The sequence below is a fragment of the Maylandia zebra genome, linkage group LG3, assembly GCF_041146795.1.
Source record: "Maylandia zebra isolate NMK-2024a linkage group LG3, Mzebra_GT3a, whole genome shotgun sequence".
Classification (NCBI taxonomy): Eukaryota; Metazoa; Chordata; class Actinopteri; order Cichliformes; family Cichlidae; genus Maylandia; species Maylandia zebra.
This window is the reverse complement of record NC_135169.1, coordinates 60861913-60881574: the sequence shown is the minus strand read 5'-3', so window position 1 is coordinate 60881574 and position 19662 is coordinate 60861913. Positions and strand designations below refer to the sequence as shown.

The 19662-nt window shown below is 41.9% G+C and overlaps 1 protein-coding gene and 1 long non-coding RNA gene across 5 annotated transcripts in view; one reads left to right on the top strand and one right to left on the bottom strand.

The window, feature by feature from the left end:
- The window catches only part of mtm1 (myotubularin 1), a 27332-nt gene extending 10302 nt beyond the window's left edge, over window positions 1–17030 (bottom strand). For 2 of the 4 annotated variants that reach the window (XM_014411826.4, XM_014411828.4), the window contains exons 1-9: window positions 16445–16542; window positions 9068–9143; window positions 8245–8317; window positions 8071–8165; window positions 5032–5142; window positions 4724–4825; window positions 3846–3929; window positions 3457–3606; window positions 119–304 (exon numbers count right to left, since the gene is read on the bottom strand). In XM_014411826.4, the coding sequence (XP_014267312.2) occupies window positions 119–304; window positions 3457–3606; window positions 3846–3929; window positions 4724–4825; window positions 5032–5142; window positions 8071–8165; window positions 8245–8317; window positions 9068–9118 (852 nt within the window). In that variant the 5' untranslated portion in view covers window positions 9119–9143; window positions 16445–16542. Of the gene's footprint in view, window positions 1–118; window positions 305–3456; window positions 3607–3845; window positions 3930–4723; window positions 4826–5031; window positions 5143–8070; window positions 8166–8244; window positions 8318–9067; window positions 9144–16444; window positions 16572–17007 lie in introns of those variants that run through there. The other 2 variants (XM_076882051.1, XM_076882050.1) reach the window with 2 other exon arrangements.
- On the top strand, window positions 16540–19662 carry LOC143416616 (uncharacterized). Its single transcript, XR_013096996.1, has 2 exons — window positions 16540–16627; window positions 19424–19662. It is a non-coding gene; the product is annotated as an uncharacterized LOC143416616 (long non-coding RNA).

Below are 19662 nucleotides of genomic sequence, written 5' to 3'. Positions count from 1 at the left end.
GAAGTGCTATGAATAGTTTTTGGATGTACCGTCTTAAATTTGATTAAATTAGTAGTTCACAGATAAATGTTGCAAATGATGCCCGTGGATTGCGCTGATGTTTTCTTTTCCTTCTGACCTTGTTGGCAACTGCGTTGACATTGGGACGAGCGTCGTATATGGTGAGCTTGGTGGTATCATTTGCCTCCCTAATCAGCTCCAGGTAGCGTTCATCGTCCTTGTTCCTTTTACCAGACATGCCAACGAGAGGCTGACTGCAGCGGACGATCACTGCTTGGTTCTCTCTGTGGATCCATGACAGGACCTAAGACAGAACAACAGTAACAAGGATTTACACAACACTTTATGATACAGCGTCAATGTTAAGAACATCTGTCTGTGAAGGTTCTCAGTCATCCAGGTCATTGAAGTCTAAGGAGCTTGGGAAGAAAAGCATCTGGACTGTCTGCCATCTATAATCCAGTTCTGAGACGCCTTAACGTCCACTCACATCCTGGGCCCTTTGACCTCAATAAGTCACATGATAGGGTGGGGCCAGGTTTCACGATGGGTTCACCTGAAACCTTGGCTGATTGTGACCTACACCTTGGCTCGTTTGATTAGGCAGAGGATCAATAGGGGGTCCATGACCCTCTTGGGGACACACCCACAGGGCTTAAAATCTGGGACTCTCCACCATTTGACCCTAGAACTGAAGAAGCTTCTCAGATGAAACGTCTTCAAGAAACTTCAAGAAATCCAGAAGCTTTTCTCCTCAAACATCTGAATATCCACAAACTATGTCAACAAGTCAAACCCATTATGTTCAGTCTGAAACAATCCCTTTGTTTTTTCAAGCTCTAGTTGTGTTTAGAATCTGCAGCATGTCACAAAATACCCGTCTGGACTTCCACTGCACATCTGAATGTTTTTAGCCTGCAAGCTTCCAGTACAAAAACACACAAACAGGTCGTTTCTGTATTGGCTGTCTTGGGTTCTGCTTCCTGCATCAAACTGTAACTGAACCAAATCTGGAGCTAACGTGTGGAAACCAGGGGAAACCTTTAAATGTTATTGGATGGTCAGTCAATGGAAGTTCTCAAACAGGTCAGTAATGACAACCAAGAAAATGCAGAAATTACAGTACAGCGGTCCCTCGTTTATCGCCGGAGTTACGTTCTAAAAACAACCCGCGATAGGTGAAATCTGCAAAGTAGTGAACTTTATTTTTTTACAATTATTATAAATGTTTTAGGCTGTAAAACCCCATTTTACACACTTTATAGACTTTTCTCAGACAGGCATGAACATTTGTTTAAACACTCTCACAGTTCAAACCTTGGTAGAAACATAAGTCCAGTATTAAAGAATGAAACTAAAGATCAAACCCTGTTTTCAGGTCCAGAACAAGTGAATAGAGCAGCTGCCAGAGAACTCAACATTAATGAATCATTAATGAATCACTGGTACGGAAGCAGAGGAAGCAAGACGAATGAGTTGAGTAAAGTTTGACTGTTTTGTTTCGCTTAATGCGCCTTACAATCCGGGAAATACAGTAAGCATGTCCAGAAGTCCAACTTTCTGTGTGATGGTTAGCATCGTTCTCTGCCTTCTGGATGCTACATGATGGTCTACAGCCAATCAGGATGCAGAACACAATACGCAGTTAAAAAAAAAAAAAAAAAGTATGCAAAACTGCCCCAAAAAAATCTGCAAAAAGTGAACCGTGTTATAGCCAGGGCCCACTGAATATAGTCAGGCCCATCAGCTAACACGCATCACTTAAGCAATGCTGTGGTGGGTATCTATAGCTGCCAGTGTAATCTGGCCACCAGTGATTACTGATAATGTGATTGCTAACAAGAGTAGCAGGATGAATTCTGGGATGTACACAGCTATACTTTCTGCTCAGATTGAGCCAAATGCTGCAAAAATGATAGGAAAGTACTTCACGGTGCAAATTTATAATGAGTAAAAGCAGACTGCTAAAGCCAGAGAAGTGGGTTATTCTTCAGTGACATGATACGCCCCTTAATCTCAACCCAGTAGAGCAGCAGCTGCAGGAGGCTACAGTAACAGCCAAGCTGGAAACACAGCATCAGGGTCTGCAAAGTATTTTCATTCAAGTATTAAACAACAATAGTGATGTGCAGAGCTTTGGTAATAGACGGGGTGACAGATGAGGCGGGAGGTTCCACACACTGTGATATTTACAGACCACAGTGTGACTTGTAGTGGGAGCAGGGAGGTGTGACAGTGAAGCTGCAAGAAAAAGAGGTAGTGAAGGTCGACAAGTTTAAATACCAGAGGTCAACCATCAATGAACTGTGCAGGCAAATTCAATTTACTGTATATAGCACCAACTACAGCAGCTGTTGTTGGGATTTTCTTGCACCTCAAGGTCAAAAAAGCTTTTAGCATGCAGTCAGAGTGAAGTGAAAGATGGCAGCGTAACTGAAAGTGAAGATTTAAGATGGTAGTGAGACCTGCTGTGACATAAAAGAGAAAAAAGACAGGAGGACAAGCTGGAGTTACAGATGCCTTTGGAGTGACCACAATGGACAGGATTAGGAATGAGTATATTAGAAGGACAGCTCAGGTTGAGGTTCGGTGGTCTGGAAACAAAGTTCAAGAGGGAAGATTAAGAAGCTTCAGACACTGCAGAAAAGAAGTAAAACAGAAGGACCACAAAAAAGGAGGACGTGGACAGGACAGACTGTGAAAGCATAGGAATAACTAATAATTAAATGCAGAGTGAGGGAAAAAGAAACACTGCATGCATCATGGGAGTCCCCGGCAGCCTACACCTACTGCAGCATAACTAAGGGAGGATTCAGGGTCACCTGGTCCAGCCCTAACTATATGCTTTAGCAAAAAGGAAAGTTTGAAGCCTAATCTTAAAAGTAGAGATAGTGTCTGTCTCCTGATTCCAAACTGGAAGCTGGTTCCACAGAAGAGGGGCCTGAAAACTGAAGGCTCTGCCTCCCATTCTACTTTTAAATACTCTAGGAACAACAAGTAGGCCTGCAGAGCGAGAGCGAAGTGCTCTAATAGGGTGATATGGTACTACAAGGTCATTAAGATAAGATGGGGCCTGATTATTTAAGACCTTGTATGTGAGGAGCAGGATTTTGAATTCTGGATTTAACAGGAAGCCAAAACAGGAGAAACACACATGAATACATGTCTTCTGCCTGCTTCATTATTACTGAATGTCAGATAGCAGCCCTGTCACGGTGAAGAACCAAGTCCAGTTTGACTCCTAACACTAGCTTTGGTAATTTTACACACCAACTGACAATGCAAATGTTTTTAAAATGCAAACTTAAACTAATCAGCTCATCCTGTTCAGAAACACAGTACAAGTGTGTAACAGTATCTACAGCACCATGAGGAAGTACAGCACGGTATGCGTTCAAAGATCTGGTCTAACTCAAAAAGTCTTTCCTATATTTGACAGCTTAGTCTTGCCCTCACCGGTATTCGTCCTCTTGACCGGAAGGCAGCCACTTTTCGGAGGTCCTCCTCTTTACTCTTGTAGGGTACGGCCAGCACAGTGGGGTAGGTGTCACACAGATCATAGCTCTTATTGATGAATGATATACGCCACTTGTTGTTGGGTAAACCCTGGAAGAGATAATGATCATTACTGACTCATTTCTTTGAAACTCAAACTCAGCTCTGACTGTTCAGAAGCATCAGACCTCACAGGTCATCAGGTTTTTAACATCAAGGCTTCTGAGGGTGCGTTCGCTTACTGTGGTTCAATAAAAACAGATTATCAGCCCTTATAGAAAACACTGCCATTCCTATTGTCCTGAGCATTTGTCCTGGGACCCCGATACTGCGCACGTTGTCTTTCTTACCTGCCGTCTGAACTCCTCTACAGGTTTGTAGATGGTCCAGCCAGTCTCAGCATACTTCTCTTGACTCAAATACGCAAAAAGAGGCTGCACAGAAGCAAAAGAGAGAAACGTGTCAGACGTTACTGTATACAGCGGTCTTATAGAAACAGCAGCACATCCATTAGAACAGCCATTGTAACAGTAAAGCACACGAGCAGGGAGCGTTTTTCAATATTAAGCCCCATCGATGTTATAATACTCTTGGTTTGGACAGCAGGCAGTTAGCAGAACGAATGAAGGGGCTTTATTGGTCTAGTTTTTACCAGAAACATGAAAGGTCAGTTCAAAGTTGAATGAAAATTCTGCTTTCTTTTTCACGTTCAAGCTTTAATATCCGTGAAAATAAATATTACAGGCTTGTATAAAAGCTATCAGACGCCTAACAAACTGTGGTTTCCAACGGCCTCCAAATCAGCTCAGACCTAAAGCCGTCATCACTGTAAGTGTTTGTGCCAAAGAAGAACCTGCTGTAGTTTTACTAGATGATGCAATTTGAAAATAGAGCCTCAGAAATGCTGGAACAGCATTTTTAAAAACAGCACCAAATCACAACAACAGTCACCTCAAGGTGCTTTATACTGTAAGGTAGACCAACAATCACATGACCCCCTATGAGCAAGACTTTGGTGACAGTGGGAAGGAAAAACTCCCTTTTAACAGGAAGAAACCTCCGACAGGCTCAGGGAGGGGCGGGGCCATCTGCTGTGATTGGTTGGGGTGAGCAGAAGCCATATGCTCTATTTAAACCCCATAATGTTTATTAGGCTCTGTCAAAATAAGGTGTTCTTCTTTTTCCACACACCAAGTAAAGCAGCAGCAGACGTTAGAAGGTTTCTTACCAGACCGTGTGACAGAGGAAAGGCGTATCTGAAGAGAACCTCAAAAATATCTCTTCTGCTGTGGCCTTCCTGCTTCAGGGCAAACCTCAAATTCCTCATGTCCTGGTGACAGAACAGATCAAACACTTCACGATCAACACACAAGATGTAAGACCTGCAAAACAGACACAACTAAAAGAAAGTGTTGCTGTGACACTTTAAGCTACCAGCACATGTATGCGATGGCAGAGATGAGACTTTGTGTTCTTTTTAAATAAAAATCCAGTAACTGTAAAAAAGCAAATGACTTCTGAACATTAAACACACACCTTGCAAGTAATATCCAGGCCGTAGGAGTTTTCTCCTCTGCTTGACGCCCCACCCATCTTCTCCACTCGACTGATGGCACCCAATGGAACGTCCAGCGTCACCGTCACATCCTGCAACACAAAGTATGACAAATATAGTCATGTGACCTCAGCAACAGGAAGCTGTTCTGTTACGCGAGGTCCAGCGTGTATTAAAAACAATGCACGACACACACACAGCTCTTATTTAAGAGCATGCAGTGGAATAAACTTTATGCCAAACTTTAGGACCCTCCCAGCTCGTCCCTGTGACCTGACAGGCAGAGAAACACTGGCACCCACTCAAACTGATGAACATTTTAGGATCCTGAAAACAAGCTCCAGGTACGAGCCTTTAGCAGAGGTAAAAAAATGCTCCGCCTCAGGTATGACCACGGAAATGCAAATGTAACGATCCCACTTGTCCCGTACACGTCACCCACTCGGCTGATTTATTGTATCAAGTACTTTGATCTTATTCATGCCTCGCAGTTTTTCCCAGTCTTACCATAAAAGACAAAACGACAGCAGAAACGTTAATGAAAATTTGAGTGATCGTGTCACCAAACATGATACCTGCCCTGACGGCCTGCTCTGCTAAATTAATGGTGAATAATGCATGCTGTGCCAACAGCTCATTTATTATAAATGACTTGTTCTGTAAAACTGGACTTTATAATAATCTGAGATGTGACGGCGTGAGCAGGAAGTCATACATCGTTTAACGGTGTCGTAGGAATTGTTCAGTTTTCTGTCCACCACAGAACGGTTCCTGGTACTAATGCTGTGAGTTTCATATGATCTCTGTAAGCTTCAAGACTTTATCTTCTCCAAGGATAAAGTAGTTTTTCACAGTGTTGATTACTAACATTCATGCTGATGATTAGCAGACAGTGTTGCTGCCTCACCACCTCCCCCTGCCACACTCTCACCCATCTACTCTAAGGACACTCTCAGATCATGGGCCAGTCTTCACACTGATCTTCAACATTGGCTCCTTCCTGTTTCAAACATTCAACAATCACTCCAGTAACCAAGAAGCCCTCTGTGATACCTGCAGGACACCACCTGTAGGCTGTGTGCAGACAGGTCGGGGACAATGCTGTCGACACAGAACTGCGCTTCATCCCTAAAGTACTCCGCTCCCTGTTTCAGCTTCATCTGTTATATCCTCACAAACTTTTGACGGACAGAAAGTTGAAGTATGGGGAGAATCACATCTAAATCACTAGCACCCCTCAGTCCTCGATCGTGTGCCCTTCTACACAAATAACTTCACTGTTAAAACGTAAAGTTTGCAGACGACATAACGGTCACTGGACTCACCGAGGACAGTGATGAGTCCAGTGACTCTTATTGTAAAGCTATTAACTCTCTCTCATCTTTAATATCACTCAGTTTCTATTTGGTGTTTTACTCAACAGCTGGGAGAGGCTCCAGCGTGACGCTAAACTGGCTCAGCAGGAGAAACTCACAATGATAACTGGAAAATAAACACATTTACTGTAAACACACAATTACAAAATTAGCAACGGATACTCGTGTTATAAATATAGACTCAATAACAACACACAATAATGCCTATATTTACCTGGTAACATGTCACACATTCAAATTCACCATGTAAAACTAGCAAAACGACTCACAGCGTCCACAAAAAGCATCCACACTGGTCCCAAAATCAAAACTCGTATCACGGATCACGGTTTAAGTCACGGATCAATTTTCAGATCAGCAAAAAATGAAAAAAGACAATAAAAATTTAATTTGCCATTTTTTTTATTTAAGTATTTTTGCCCATTAAATAACATTCAACTCAAGACTCATTCCAAGCATTTATATAAAAACAAATTAAGGTGCGACGTCGGGCGTATCTCACGTATCTCACGCTGTGATGTAACGAGCGGTCGCGGTCACATGGCTTCCCGTTGCCCTGGAGGTCCGCCCTCCTGTAGTCAGGGCTACAGAAGCGCCCGGGACAGCTCAGCCATAACTTTAGACTTTGCTGCTCATACATGCTTGGACGATATTGTGACTGAAGTGTGCGCACGCCAGGATATCCAATCGTGGCCTCACGTCTGCATCTTTAGCCCGGTCAGACTGGGCAGCAAAGGCTGCTTAAACGCCGCAGATATCAGCGGTTGTTGTGCAGCCTTCATCTTAGCTCCTGTCACATCAGGGTGACGTCATGAGCCGCCCGGCGTGTTGCCAGGCTCATGAGGCTTCCTCGTGCCGCACCGTCGACAGACTGGCGCTTTTATCCAGCCTTTATATTTTGAACGTTTTACATTTTAATAAGACAAACACAGAAGTGATGGGTTTGGTGGCATTTCTGAGTATGATGTTGGTTCCCTATCACAGTATGTCATCACAGTTAAAACGGATGCAGACGTTAAACTTGAAAGCAACGTCACAGCTGCTGCTTTTTTTTCCATTTAAGGCGGTCCGCCAAAATAAAGCCTTTTATCAAGGCAGCTTTTTCAGGTAGTAACCCACAGCTTTGTTGCATCCAGGCTGGATTACAGTCACACACTTTATGATGGAGTTAGTGGCACGTCTGCAGGTAGTTTCCAAAAGCTGCAGCGCATCTTTTAACTGGAACAAAAAAGTCTGAGCTCATCAGCCCATTTTCATTTCACTCCACCTTTGATCCTTTTTAAACTGCTTTTATGTGTTTTTAAACCTCCTGCTGGCCCGTGACCGTGCTTCGCTGTAGCTGCTCCAAAGCTGCCTCTTCTCTTTTTGTCTTTATGCTCTTTGTATATGTGCAGCACTTTGTGAACCCTGGTTTTTTTAAGGTGCTTATAAATAAAGGTGGTAAATGCTAAACTTAGTCTGTAACAGCTGAACAAAGCAAAAGTGCAATAACAAGAAAACTCAGAAAAAACTCAGCGATGCTTCACAGCGATGGTGTTAGATACGGTGTCTAATCTAATCGAGTTGTCACACACACACACACACACACACACACACACACACACACACACACACACACACACACACACACACACACACACTTACAGCATCTGAGCTCTTGAAGTAAAGTCTGAAGTTGGTGATCAACACTTTGCCTTTCACGGCTCCACTGAACGGACAGATGTAGATTATGTCTTTATCTGGAAAGACAGGAGAAGAGTCAGAATATGAGAAACTTGTGGAGCAAACAGTCTTATTCATCAGCTGCACAGGACTCACCAGTAATCCTTTCCTCTCCAGGCAGCAGGGACACGTCAGATAACAATTCCATCTTCAGAGACTCTTTGCGGGTCTGCAAACACCAATATCAACATACATGACTGGTTTGAACCTGCAACGATGTCAAATCGGCCAAAAGCAATGTTTAAAATAACAAAAGATTTTTAGCTTTTATTGCAATTTAGCCCCGCCCTCATTTATTAACATTCAGTCAGTCACCTGATGAGTTTGTAAGTTTGCTCATTGTTTATATACAAACACTGTTTGACAATATTGTGAAACGTTTTCGATTGTTTCAGATTTTTCACAGATTTTCTCGCCATGTTTGCACCATCACTCTACTTTCTGCAGTACAGCACTGTTCAGCTGATGCTGACGAGGCTTTGGTACCACAGTGTGTCCAGCACTGCTTACTGCAGACAGAGGGGGCTGGAGCTGTAGGAGCAGCAGCTTCTGCACTGCTGCAGAGCAGCTTTAAACTGTTAGCCCATGTTGTCCCTGAGAAAGACCTTTTGTATCAGTCTGTTTGTGTAAACTTACCTTTTTCTAACCTTTGTACCATCTTAAACTGTTCATGTGACTCGACTGACTTCAATTGTACCAAATAACTGGAATAATTGTTCTAAAACTTTTCAGCGGTAGTTACAGTTAAATGTGTTATTCATCTAACTGGCAGTTAGTTATCACAGTAATAGAAGATCAGAAAAAAAGAAAACAGGAACAGAGATTTGGCTTCTTCTGTGTCACACTGAACTCTACATCTTTTAAGAAGCGCCTTTGACACAATCAAATGCACAACACAGACACACAAACGCATACTTACAGGGGGCGTGTGTGACTCTAAGATGTTGTACACTGAAACAGGTGAAGCCATTGCTGAGGGAGGGAGTTTCCACAGGCTGAGGAAGAGAGACAGGACTGTGAGGGCTCTCTGTTCATGATGCCAAAAATGAGATGCTAGCAACCTTGATCGCAGCTCCAGGACCTGAACAGGACTTTCACAAATACTGCTCCTGCAGTAAAATTGATATATCCTAATAACTGTTCAATAAAATGAAATGTTGTTTTTCTAACACCAATTTACAACAACGATCGTCTCAAGACTTGTAATTGGACGGTAAAGACTCGACTTGGTGACAGTGGAAAGGACGAACGCTCCAAACACAAAGACATCTGCAGCAGAGGGTCAGCAGTCTGCCACGACCGGGCAGCAGGTGAAGTGAAGGACAAACCAAACACTGAAGGGCTGAGATGGTTCAACACAGATTCTTTGCTTTCACACAAGGCTCTGTGGCGCCACTGTTACCATGGAAACGCCAACGCGAGCGACTAGAAACAGACCGTCCAAGAATACAGAGCACCTGTCTTTTATTTGGCTTTGAATCTACTTGAGATTATTTCTATATTTTTGCATTTATAAAAAAAATAAAATGTTTGATGAAACAAACGTTGCAATTTCTAAAATAGAAGCCAATCCCAGTTTGTTTTTAAACACCAGCCTTTACTTTGAGTATTTATTATTGCTCATTAATAAGGAAAATTTAAATAACTCATTAAAACAGTCGATAGCTGCAGCTCTACTTAGCATAATCCAAAATCTTAGCCTAACTGTATGAGGAGAGCATTCTAGATTACAGTGAACCTATTGGGTAAACACTGACTACTAAAATGTTAATGTTCAGGTGATATCCTGTATAATATGTTGTTTAAGAGACAGGCCTGTAGCTTAGGATGGAGAGCAGGTCACCTATGAACTGGAAGGTTGGTGGTTCAACCCCTATCTGCTCCATTTCCTCGGGCGAGTTTCTAACCCCCAGGTGCTCTCGGATGCATCCATCAGAGTAGGAATGTGTGAACGTTAGATGGAAAGATAGAGAGCACAGAAAACATGGTTGTGTAAAGCGCTTTGAGTGCTCAGAGTAAGAAAGCACCATATAAGAACCAGTCCATGTACCATTTACAAAGCAGTGAGCTAATGTGCATTAGCTGTATTGCTGGGTCTTGTCACTCAGCAGCACTTCCTGTTATCAGGTCACTCACTGATGCAATCTAAATGTTAGAAAAAACATTTTGTTAAACTCTTTGCACTGCAGAGCTACGTCACTTACCTCCAACAAACAATCAGCCTGCGTCAAAAACATGTTTCCACAAAGGCAGGAAGACATGACGCCAGAAAGCACAGTAAAAATGTCAGATTTAAGCAGCTGATTAAAGTAACTGAGCCTCTCTACCAACATTTCTCTCAGTGCCGTGTTCAGTCGCATTGGACTGGTAGCTACACAAGTTGCACATTTCTGGGACGCCAAACAAAAGCGTGAGCAAAGATACCATCTATCCACTGCACTGCATGACAACACACAAGGGAAGATTTTATTATTTTACTTGAAATGTAACAATAGTATGAAATTAATTAAACACAAGTAAAATACTTGTAATTACATAAGTATAAATTACTTATAGGCTGGTTCACAGGTTTGAAGTCTGTCAGTTTCCCAAATCAGAACTAGAATCATATAAATGCATCACATGCAGCATTTAAAATGTGAGCATTATTTATCACCTCTGTTAAAGAAATCTATTTCAAGTTTCCCCTAAAGTAAAACTTCAGTTGTTAAATGAGTCAAATCCGACTGATCGTCTGCAAACACAGAAACAAAGAAAGTCAACTCTAAAGTCGCTGCTTCTACATCCTCCTCTGACACTGTGGACCACCGGGTCCTTCTACCTCAGCTCTACATGAAACTGGATTAGAGGCACAGTTCTGACCTGGTTTGAATCAGACCTGACAAACACAAGTTGTTTTGTACAGGTGGGAGCATCGCTCACTTGTGGAGTACCTCAAGGGTCCATTCGGGGCCCACTTCTCTTTTCATTGTACGTGTTGCCTCTAATTTCTATCTTTAGAAAAGATCGGCTTTCTTTGCCGTGACATCCAGGTGTTTATGCCCATTCAGCTGAAATTGTCTTAGTGACTTTAAGTCCTGGATGAGGATAAATTTCCTACATTTTAATGAAAGAAGGACCGATTTCATACGCTTTGGTAAATATGACTCTTGTGAGTCTTTTGGCTCCTTACAGTCATGTTGCTGTAAAAAAATCTGGGCATGACTTTTAACAGGTTTCTTAAAATGGACCAACAAATAACAGTCATCACGACAGTTTGTTTTTATCAACTCAGAGTCACTGAAGAAGTAAAGCTTCACCTCTTACAGAAGGAACTGAAAATAAAGTTCTTCATGCTTCTAGCACTTGCCGCCTGGGCTACTTTAACTTTGGTGTTGAACAGTTATCTTTATCTTTAGTCCAGAATGTGGCAGCTCGCCTCTTAACAGGCGTTAGAAAGCATGCACACATCACCGCGGTCTGAGGTCATCTAACCAGATGCTCTTAAGTAATCCTGAAACCAGATTAAAACAGAGAGGTGATCGAGCTCCTGCATCTACAGCACCAGAGCTACAGAATCAATACCACGCCACAGCTGCACAGCTCAGACACTGCACACATGTAAATCTTTATTAAAACACTTATTCTCTCGCTGTGACATCATCATAGACGGTTGCATTTTGTCCAAAAATAAAATTTTAAATTGTTTTTTTCTACTTTTTTATGTTAATGTTAAGTATTGTGTTACATTTTTCTGAAATTTTTTGTGCAGACTTTTTAGAACTACATCATTTCAGTGTACAGCAACTTTGTTGTTTTAAATGTGCTACATATATAAATTTGACCTCGAGTACATCAAAACCACCTTTTTGCTGTCAGGCGTCATCGAATGGTTTCAAGCGGCAGACCTGCAAGACTCAAGGATGCTGCATCCAAGGATGCAACAACGTGCATTAATGGAGGTGGAAACAGTGACATCGCACCGCTGTGAGGCTTAGTTTAACACCCAGACTGATAATATGCAGTACAGCCATTAAAACTATGTGCAAGACTTATGATATAAATAACGATTACAGCAAACTAGCATAAGATATAAATAACTGGTGTCGTCTAGTTGAGGAGCTCAGGTCTTAGCATGATTACGACCTCACAGACTGTTTCCTCTTGTACACGCTGCCTCCTCTGGCTCTTTCCTTTATCTTGAGTCTGACATATGTGTTTTATGTGTTTGAGTCACATACAAATGATGTAATGGCACCTTAACAGCAGGTATAAATACAACTGACTGTGAGTCTGCATCTGCAGGCAAAGAGACTGATGCAGTGGGCATACTGGGACCATAAGTGTCTCTTTTGTCCCAGCTCCCTGCCCTCAACCCTCACTGGTTGCAGACTGGTCCTGCTGGAGGTTCCTTCCTGTGCTCACAGGGGGTCATTTAATTGTTGGAATTGTCTCTATTATTGTCTTTACTCTACAATATAAAGTGCCTTGAGCACATTGTTGTTGTGATTTGGCGCCAGATAATTACAACTGAACTGAATTAAACTGAGTGGCGAACAGTCTTAATTTGATAACGAGCGTGTGTCGTGAGCAGGGTTATTATCCTTACTACAACTGAAACTAAAGAAAAAACTCAAACTAGATACAATCATGCCCGAAAGACTAAAACTAGCATTGAGACTTCTTTCTTTTCTTTTTTTAGATAAAAACTGAACTGAAAATCGACTCAGGAAACCAACTGAGACCAAATTCAACTCAAAACCAAAAGTCAAAATGAAAAATGTAATAACACTGATTGTGAATCAAGATAGTAAAGAAACTCTCCCTTCTTAATCCTGCGACTTCAAAAATCAATCATGTGAATAAGTTTCAACAAATGCGTTCAAAGAAAACAACAAGACTTGAAGTTAAAATCTTAAATCCCACTATTAGAGACATGCCACCTTCTCTGTTACACTGAGTCACTGACAGCTGTGTTACAGAGACAGAATATAAACTCTACTGAAAATCATCACATTACATCTGACATATGACATGAGAAAACACAACAAATGAAGAACGTCTTCAACTAACACTTCAGAGCAGAGTGTCACAAAGATTGAGTTTGCTTCTTGGTATAAAATACTGAATTACGTGTCGTCTCTATCTCCTGTAAGGGGGATTGAGATGACATCATCTGTGTGTCCAGGGTTGTTTGTTTGTTTTGTAAAACTATCAGTTTGGGGCACTTTAGCACAGACAGAGACTTGTCCTCAGGACTCAGTGTCGCTGTTTTATTTGATGAAATGAAATCGTGCCGCGGACTCGAGTCTCAGCACTACTGAGCTATTCTTCCTCTCTGTGTGTTTGTGGATGCTCTTCCTCCTTTCTGCGGTGTGCAGCCTCACAGCGTGATGATGCCACCACCAAGCCCAGCTTTGCCTGGTATTAACGAGCAGTGAGCAGGCCCAGCTCATCAAAACAATGAACAGTTTCCCTCTTGCTCTCAGACTGTGAAATGGAGTTTGATGAAAGGGCTAAACAAGGTCCTTCACTGTGCACTGCCTAAGTGCAGCAACAATACAGGAATGTCTGTGATCTCTGCCACGGCGCTCCTGGACATACCAGAACCTTTAGGACTTTTTCAGGACGTTTCACAGACGCAGCAACTGAAAAGTCATGTTTCACTTACACTTAATCTTCACTAAATAAACCACAAAGTGTTCAAACCATTCTAAACCAGGTTTTAAAGCAAAACAGTAAGTGGACTCGAAAACATTCTGACTCAAATGTACATGAAACCAGCAGCAGTGAATGCTTCCTCATTTTGTGAAACGCCAGGACAGCAGGGTGGAGTAACAAGTAAAAACCTATGAAAAAATATAGTGTGTCATCAGTAGGTTTGAGAAAATGAGAATAGCTGCTGTGGTACGATATGTTTCAAGTGTTTTATAGCAATACATGTGAAATACTCTGCATAGGACTGAAAGTGTTAACACTACTCATTCATTTCATATTAGGTTAGTCCGTCTTTGATTCGACGGCCCCTGATTTAAGTCGGTATTTTGGGTGTGAATCTTCCCAGTCACACACTAAACAGCACCATATTTAAGGTGTTAATGATTCTAATATTAAGACAATGAACAATATTTAAAGTTGTAACCACAAACACAATCCCTTTAGTTCCTAAATCACTGTGTACTGAGAGTTTTTGCAGTGTAATAATAAACTCTGCAGCGTCGTTTAGGATCAACACCTGTGTAATTGAAACACTTGTAAAGGAGACATTAAACACTAAATGCAGAGGCTAATTGACACAATGGAGCCCTGCTCTCACAGCCTGATGCAGGTATAGCACTGTTTGTTAGCTGGATTTAACAAATAACAGCTTAAAGTCTGTTTTAGAAACATGTGGAGCTCCGTCTTCACTGGGATGATTTGTTATAACCACATATATGCTGTTCACGTTCACTCTGTGTCTCTTTAGCAGTGATTCGCTCGTCGTTGTTCGGCTGGCTGCACTGACAGGAGGAAATCCACCTGTTGGCTGTTTGGTTGAATAAATGAGAACAGAGAGGAGAGCCTGTTTGACTCAGGTGACAGGTGGATGACCGCTGCATCCGGCCTATCATGGAAAAACTCGAGTGTCAGACTGCAGCTTGTGGGTCTGGTGACTCAGACAGCATCTTCTCCTCCACACTGTCCTCATTTATAAACCTGAACATTACGGCTAACAGCGTGTCAGTGCAGCTAGCCAAACAACGAGGAACCCCTACTCAAGAGACAGAGAGTAAAAGTGGACAGTGTAGCCTTGGTTTTAACATAAAACTCGTTGTTGCTGCCCGGGGAAGAACAAAAGCTCTCCTTGAACTGATTTTTAGTTTCAGGCTTCTTAAATCCCCTGAGCTATTGGGTCTATTACAAGTTAGCTAACATAAGCTAATGTAAGTCTAGGTCTAAGTGCACGCTCAGTCACCAAGGTAAGTAAATCTGTTCATCTGGACGTTAGCACTGGGAGAAATGTTTGATCAGTGGTTGTTGATCAATGGTTGTGACAATTTGCATATTCAATGAACAGCCCATTGTTCCTTCAGTGGGCTGGTTTCAGTCATTGTGCAAATGTCCTGTTTATAAGGTTGGAAACCTGCAGTCAGCTGAGACTGAAGAAGGACGAGTGACGAAACGTTTCTCCCGCTGAAAACATCCAGATGAACAGATGCAACCTTTTGGTCTGCTGATGGAAACCAACCAACCGGTGACTTAAGGGTCCGCACTGACAGAAGATGGCGCTAAATATGCTTTTAAAACTTGAAGCACTTACTTCTTAAATCCAGCTACACTGATGGTTATATCTGTGTCAGTTTTTGAGAGCAGAGCTCAAGGGTGTAAACTTATGCATTTAGTGTTTCATATCCCTTTAAAGAACAAAAGAAATGACACTTTATAAAAGAAAACATGACGATATTGTTGTTTTTAAGATTTTAATAACCTAAACCACTCGCTGATGTGGGCAGTGATCCCTCTAAACAGAGGCCGGCGCAGTAGGTCGAGCCCACAGCCATAACAGCAAAGTTTCTATGTCTAAATATGGCTGCTCGTTTAGATCTACAGCCATGTTTCTCCTCCAATGATTTCTGTGCACAAAGCTGTTAATTCCACGCGTGACGTGCCTGAACGTGGTCAACACTGAAGCTGCTTCTGACTTTTAAGAAGCTCGGCAACTAGAATAGAATAGCCTTTATTGTCATTGTACAGAGTACAACGAAATTGGAGTGCCACTCGGCAACTAATGATGATTAACATAACCAACAGAAACATTTTACTTAGTAAAAGCAGTCTGCATCTGCAAGTGTTTTGTTTTATGTGGGAGCAGGGCGACATGAAGCAGCATTGTCGCGTAATAACGGGTTAATAAACCTGCTTTCACTCCTGCCTTGGTCAGCTGCTGTGAAACAGAACAACACACAAGGAGCCGCTTTCGGTGCCCGAAACCAGCTCAAATATTCCCAGCACAGGCAAAGTGTGGCTTCCAGTCTTTTTACAATTCAGCGTCAAAGCTGGGAAGCGTCCATGGAAAAATCTGAGCACTGCAGGGAGCGGAGTGAGAAACAGACAAAGCTACGCCGAAACGCCTTAAATGAACTTTTTTAACTCAGCCATTCCAACAGACACAGATGTGCACCAGGAAATAGAGCAGGCCTACACGGGAAGACAGCTCGTTCCCCCCGAGATTCACGCGTTCCTGATTAACAGAGCGCGGAAACCTGCGACAACGCCCTCCGAATAACACTTCATATATACTCAGGTGACCTCGTTCCGGCCAGATGTCTCAACTTACCCGCAAATTGCGATTCTCCCGTGGCTGAAAGTCGGCCTGTTTCCCTCAAGCTACAACAGGAACTCACTCTAGGTCACGTGCCGGCCTGTCATGGCACGGATTGGCTGGTTGTCAAAGGCTCGCAAAGTCTCGAGGGAAATGTAGTTTTCGGACGGCTTGGCCTACACGCCTCATTCGGAGCAGGTGTGCCTGTTTTTTATGTTGACATGTACATACATGTTTTATACTAACGTAGATATGGTTCCTCCAGCTGAAATCAGTTAGTTTTAAACGTTATAAGCTAAATATTGTGCTGATGTCTAATTCTTTGCTTTGTTTTCTTGGACTCTACTAGATTAGCTCTATTTCACATTATCGCTTATTTATTTTACCAATTTTTCCGGTATGAATCAGCCATTTCAGCTCCCATCTCCTCCCTTTAATAGAGACATAGTGGTTCTTAACGTTGAGCAATTGTCCCTGAGTTAAATAAGCTGTTAAGAAAATGGTTCAGTTCTTGTAAATTATCACAGTGTATATACAATTAATTAGATGTGTTAATTCATTTTGGCAATAGTACGCACGTGATTAGCAGTCTCCTTGTATATGCCAGTTTAGTAAAACATGTATTAATTACTCCTGTCTCAGAGAAGCCACACACCGGACTTGGATCCTGCAAGGTGAGTACTAGTCATGAGCAGCAACGGTCACATTGCTGCTTCAGTCGGGCTGGGCACGCCTCCAACCTGCTTCTCCAGCTTAGCCAGCCAATCCTGTATATGCAGAAAAAGAAACGACAGAATTCCCTGTTTACTTTCAAAAACTCAAACACTCCACAGTCCATGGTAACTGCCACACGGGATCTTATCTTAAGCTTTTTAACCATAAATCATCCCTGAAATTTTAGCTATGACTTAAAAAGAGCTAAAAGTTCTATTGACTATAATTAAAGTTAAAGAAAAGTTACTTTTATTTACTGGGATTTAAGAAAATGTGAGGCAAACTTGCACACTATGAGTGAATATAAATGATGGAAAACCATCTTGGTCCTGGGTTTTTGGCCCAGTTTTTGAGGTTATTGTGGTTTTGTGGTTCAGTCTTTTGGAATTCAGGTCTCAGTGTGTGTTGTTTCCTGTTTTATTTTGATAGTCTCCTCTCTCCTGTGTATCATGCTGAGTTTGATTCCTTTGTCTCACTAGTTTGGATTAGTGTCAGGAGTGTGTGGTGCGAACTTTAGAAGTATTTGGAATTGGAGTATTTGATTAACTATAGCAAGTGGACTTGATCTGCATAACAGATACTGTATTTGATAAACTGTGTAGAAGGATAAGAGGACTGGTGTGCAGGTTTCAGCCTGTACAGGCCCAGTAAGTTGAAAACTTGCAGACTACCTCTGGGCTTCTGTATTCCCCAAGAGAAAAACCATAAAAAGCAGCCACTGCCAGCATCATGTTAGGCTGGTTAATCACAAACTTCTGGGTGTACTATTGGAGCCAGACCCATCCGTGCAGGTGGAGAGTGTGATGGGGGAGGGTGGAATACAGCAGCGATGGGAATAATGGCGTTACAAGTAATGGCGTTACTAACGGTGTCACGTAAAACCAGAGTCATGATAAATAATATATACGCGTGTTTTTCCTCAATCGTTTCGTCACGTTTACTGTCTAAGGACAGCGCAACGAGCACTCTCTGCTTACAAGCAAACAAAATTCAGCCCTTTCGTGTTGGTGGAAAAATGCACCGTGTCGACCAATAAAAAATGATATGGCAACATGACATTTGGTTCTTTAGGAAGAGGGGGAAGTTTTAGGAGTGACGGTGAGTGACGGCGAGAGAGAGTGAGAGAGAGAGAGAGAGAGTTTTGAGATGTGAGAGATTTGTGACGTTTAGCGTGTTTGGAGTGTGTAGTTATTGTGTTGTCTTGTGTAGTTAGTGTGTAGTGTTGTGGATAGTTTTGTGTTGCGTGTCAGAACAATGAGGCGACTGCTGTCTCCAGGTAGAAACAGCAGTGACACACCTGCTGCTGTCAGACCTGCAGGTATCAGGCTGTGATGTTTCCTATATAGTGGACAGAAATATTTGTGTGGCATCGTATTGAAGAACAGCTGATTGTTCTGTAAATAGTTTGAAATGGTTATTTAAAAAATCAAGGTAAAAGGTAAATGGATGCAAATAACTTTGTTGTTTGCAAAACTTGTGCATAGGATTTTAAAATTGACAATTTATTTTTGCATTTAAAGTTCTGAAATATGATCATTAAACATGTTTGTGGTTACAATAAAAAATGTAACTTTTTCTACTCGGATTTTATGTTTTCTGCCTGATTTTAGATCAATTGTGTTAATACAGTCTGTCAAAATGAAAACATGACTGTAAATTCAGACACGTGAGGTTGTGCTGAAAAGGATGAGACCAAACAAGACAAAGGAAATCATTTTTAACGGCGAAATGTGGAGGAAAATCAGAAGTAGTCAAAAATGGCCAATTATACCCTGGACCCCAGAGGGTTAAACGTTTTCTTCAAAGTAACACAATAGTTACTTTTCAAGTAATTAATTACTTTTAGAGTCTTGTAACTTAGTTACTAACTCAGTTACTTTTTTGAAGAACTAACTAGTAACTATAATTAATTACGTTTTCAAAGTAACTTGCCCAACACTGGAATACAGCCGGCAAAAGTAAAAGCAAAAGGAAAACTCATCCATGTCCTGAGATGGTGACATGGATGAGCTTTCCTTTTGGGACAGGACCAAAATAGAGAGGAGGGGTTTAACATGTTTGTTAAAGCACTGAAGATTAATAATTTGTTGGGTAAGAGTGTAAAAGTGTCCACACCAGTTAGTGGTTAAAGGAGTAAATTAAAAGGAGTAATATATAATGCATCACTTCCCGTGATGCATTGAGTTTTTCCTTTCCAGTCACCTTTCTCACTCACTATGTATTAACAGACCTCTCTGCATTGAATCATATCTGTTATTAACCTCTGTCTCTCTTCCACAGCATGTCTTTATCCTGTCTTCCTTCTCTCACCCCAGCCGGTCGCAGCAGATGGCCCCGCCCCTCCCTGAGCCTGGTTCTGCCGGAGGTTTCTTCCTGTTAAAAGGGAGTTTTTCCTTCCCACTGTCGCCAAAGTGCTTGCTCATAGGGGGTCATATGATTGTTGGGTTTTTCTCTGTAGCGCCTTGAGGCGACTTATGTTGTGATTTGGTGCTATATAAATAAAATTGAATTGAATTGAA